The sequence below is a fragment of the Aplysia californica genome, unplaced genomic scaffold (assembly GCF_000002075.1).
Source record: "Aplysia californica isolate F4 #8 unplaced genomic scaffold, AplCal3.0 scaffold00863, whole genome shotgun sequence".
NCBI lineage: Eukaryota > Metazoa > Mollusca > Gastropoda > Aplysiida > Aplysiidae > Aplysia > Aplysia californica.
This window is the reverse complement of record NW_004798133.1, coordinates 178,604-181,959: the sequence shown is the minus strand read 5'-3', so window position 1 is coordinate 181,959 and position 3,356 is coordinate 178,604. Positions and strand designations below refer to the sequence as shown.

Below are 3,356 nucleotides of genomic sequence, written 5' to 3'. Positions count from 1 at the left end.
TCTTCTTACTGCTGTCTTTCAGCCCCACCCCTGATCTTCTGTTTGGAAAGATCTACTCCTAGCCTTCTCGGACAAGGGCAAAAAATCTCAGAGGGCCCGTGTGCAAGTTGCGCACGTTAAAGATCCCTTGGTGGTCTAAAATCGATAAGAGTAGGCTTCGGCCGCCACTTGGGCAAAATTCAAAATGTCCTACCAACTGAAAATATTAGGTGTGTCCCGCGCTCATATGACCTTATGCAGTTGCGAGCGCCCTAAAACACTTTACAAAAACAAAAAAAAGCTTCTCCTATAGGTAGCGCAATGCCCACTTTTACTGTAGGGCAAGATTTCTGGAATCCCCCGAAATCTGGGTTTGCCCACTTGTCCTCAAAAGCGACCAATTTTAACTTAACAGGTGCCAGTCGTCAATGTCATAAAGGCAAGGCTCTCCACTGTGCATGCAGGTGATGTAAATTTTTAATCCCTGAGGGTAAAACATTAAATCAAGGATATGTTTCACAGGAAGCCGCCAATGACATGCATTGCAAAAGTAACCAGCCTCCTACACTATCAAAACAGCGTTGATGGAGGCACAAACAATTACAACGATAATCGTTTACTACCACATATTTTTTTAATTAATAAACATCAGCACCAGCAACAGATAATATCTTTGTTACTAATAGCTACCCAATTGAAAAATTAAGTGTAAATTCAGAAAGCAGCGAAATAGATGCGCAGTTTTAATTGTCTAAAACGGCCAACAATCGTCGAGGAGAAAAATGGTTGTCTTAGATAGGTGGACGTCTTACACCGTGCCATTGTGTAAAAAAAAAATAGTTAAGGGAGGAAATGGGAAGTTCCTTTTTGTACAGGTTCTTGTTTTATACAGGTGGCCAATAGAGTAGCATCAACTATATTCATAACATGTCTTTATGCTCCTCTTAAGAAGCATATCATATTATACTTTTACTATTACTTTCATATTCTCTGTTGCCGTCAAAATGTGTCTAGGGGAGATGCAGTGTTCTATGATAAGGGAACTCTGCGGCTCTTTCAATTGGGGTGTTATAAACTAGCACAAAAAAGTCAAGGAACAAAAATTCAAAGAAAGATTACTGAAGAACAATTTAACCGAATTTATTCATTTTTTTCACAAAAGATGCTTTCGACTCTCTAGATTAAGTGTGAACAATTTCAGATTTCAACAACAACGAGAAGTTTATGTAAAATGAGTTTAAGTCACACTGGTCGGATTTCAAAAGTCTGAACAGCCAAAGTTCTTCATGAACATTGTCAATAGTGGATGTAGCCACTCCGTTTGATCAAACACTCGGCACAGCGTCGAAGCATGGACAGGACATGCCTTCGGAGAACTTGTTGGGGTAGGTTCTGCACTCCTGGACGAGGTAGACCAAGAGTTGTTGAAGGTTTTGTGCAGGAGGGTGGTGATCCCTTATCCACCGGTCAATGTGATCCCAAATGTTCTCTGTTGAGTTCAAATCCGGACTACAAGCTGGTCAGTCCATGCAGGTGACACCTCGCTGCAGCAGGAAGTCCCCCACGATGCGTGCGCGATATGGCGTGGCGTTGTCATCCTGCAGTACAGACTGGAGTCCAATCTGCTTCAGGAGAGGAACAGCAAGGGGACGCAGGATTTCCTCCCTGTACCTTGCCGAGGTCAAATTACCCTGTATATGGTACACGGGTTCCTGTGGTGAGCTGAGAAGCCTCCCTTCACCACGCACAACGGACCCTGCAAATTAGAGCGTCACCTGCTGGATGCACTCAGGGTGGAACAGCTCTCCTTGGCGCCTCCAGACGTGAGCTCGCCTGTCTGGGTGCAACAGGTTGAATCTGGATTCGTTCGAGAAGACTACCTGGTCCCACTGACAATGTTTTCACTGTTATTGCGAGCAGGCCACGCCTGGCGAGCTGCTTTGTTGGGCGGCGCGTGCCTTGGGCGCCTGGCAGGGACACGAGAAGCGAACCTGGCTCTACGGATACGGTTTCTTACCGTCTCCTCGCTCTCGTGGACATTGCCTGTCACCCGTAGTTGGTCCCTGATGCAGTTTGCAGAGGTGGTTTGGGACGTCACGGCCTGTTTGACGATGAACCGGTCGACGCTGTTGTTGGTCAAACGGGTGGGGGGGGGGGCTGGTCGAGGCCTGTCCAGGATCCTTCCAGTCGCTCGCCATCGTTCTTGCAGCCTCTATATTACTGATGGAGACACCCCAAATCGATGTGCAACAAATGGGAACGTGGAGCAATCTTGGAGCCAGGTAAGGGCTCGTCCTCTGTCGACGTCAGGCAGAAACATGGTAGGAAAAACGCCGGTTTATAAAGGGATGTAAGTGAGCAATATTCACAGCTAAGACATCTGTTTAGCACATGCCAAGCTTAGTTTTAGCTAACAGTCCTCAATGTTGCTGAGTCAGAGAAATTTAGCCCATTTTTCATGCTTTTCCGCTGTGTTTCAGAATGCCCTGCGCCGTCGCTATGAAGCTGGTGCCGGCAAATTAGCCGTACAGGCAAATTGTGTCTAGTCGTCAGTGCGTGTGCCAAGTGTGGTTGACTGATCATAACGGGTTTGTGAGATATTGAAGTTTGAATTTGACAGGTGAAAACACAAGCTGTTCCTTGCCTTTTTTGGGCGAGTTTAGTTTTTCAGGGTTCCCTTGACTCCCCCAATCCATCTTTTACTTGGTCTACCTCTTCCTTTATGGTCAGATGAGTACTTGGTGTTATAGGCTCTCGAACATGTCTGTACACAGAGTCTTATACCTAGACAAATCATTAAAACTTATATTTTCCTCCGAACAACAACAGTCGTTCACAACCACTTATACCAACGTTAATAAAAAAAAAGACACAGACTGACCTTCGATCTTCCCCGCCTTGTAGAGCCACTGGGCCAGGTCCTCCACCAGTTTCTCGATATCTTTACGGCACGCGTCCAGTTCCTCTTTCTTGAAAAACTCAGGGACGATGAGGTAGCCCTGAGGAAGGCACAACAAAACAAAGTTGCTTCATTTTCCGTTGATATTACAGGCTGTTTTGTCAGATAAATTGAGATATGGAAGGTTATTTTTTGCCACCATCCATTAACCTCCCGCGTCTCAACTACCTTGTAAAACTATATGTATATTTCGTATTCCTGTTACCTTTAAAGCATGTACCATCTTATTACAATTGCAATATTGATTATGTATCTAGCTTAAACTTTTTCGTGCCAACAATAATTATTCATTCATATCATTTGCCTGTGACTGTGGATTCTGTTTGTGAGTGAAAGCATACAATATATTATGTGTAGTTGTGTATAGAAGATGTGTGAGGAAAAGAGGGCGTGTGTGTGTGTGTGTGTGTGTGTGTGT

General features: G+C 44.8%; 1 protein-coding gene across 1 annotated transcript in view; it reads right to left on the bottom strand.

Moving 5' to 3' along the window:
- Positions 1-3,356, bottom strand: part of LOC101849799 — a gene marked incomplete at its 5' end in the record, with an annotated part of 22,182 nt that overhangs the window by 10,073 nt on the left and 8,753 nt on the right. Inside the window, one exon of the mRNA XM_013089039.2 lies at positions 2,861-2,978. Coding sequence (XP_012944493.1) covers positions 2,861-2,978 — 118 coding nt within the window. The remainder of the gene's footprint in view (positions 1-2,860; positions 2,979-3,356) is intronic.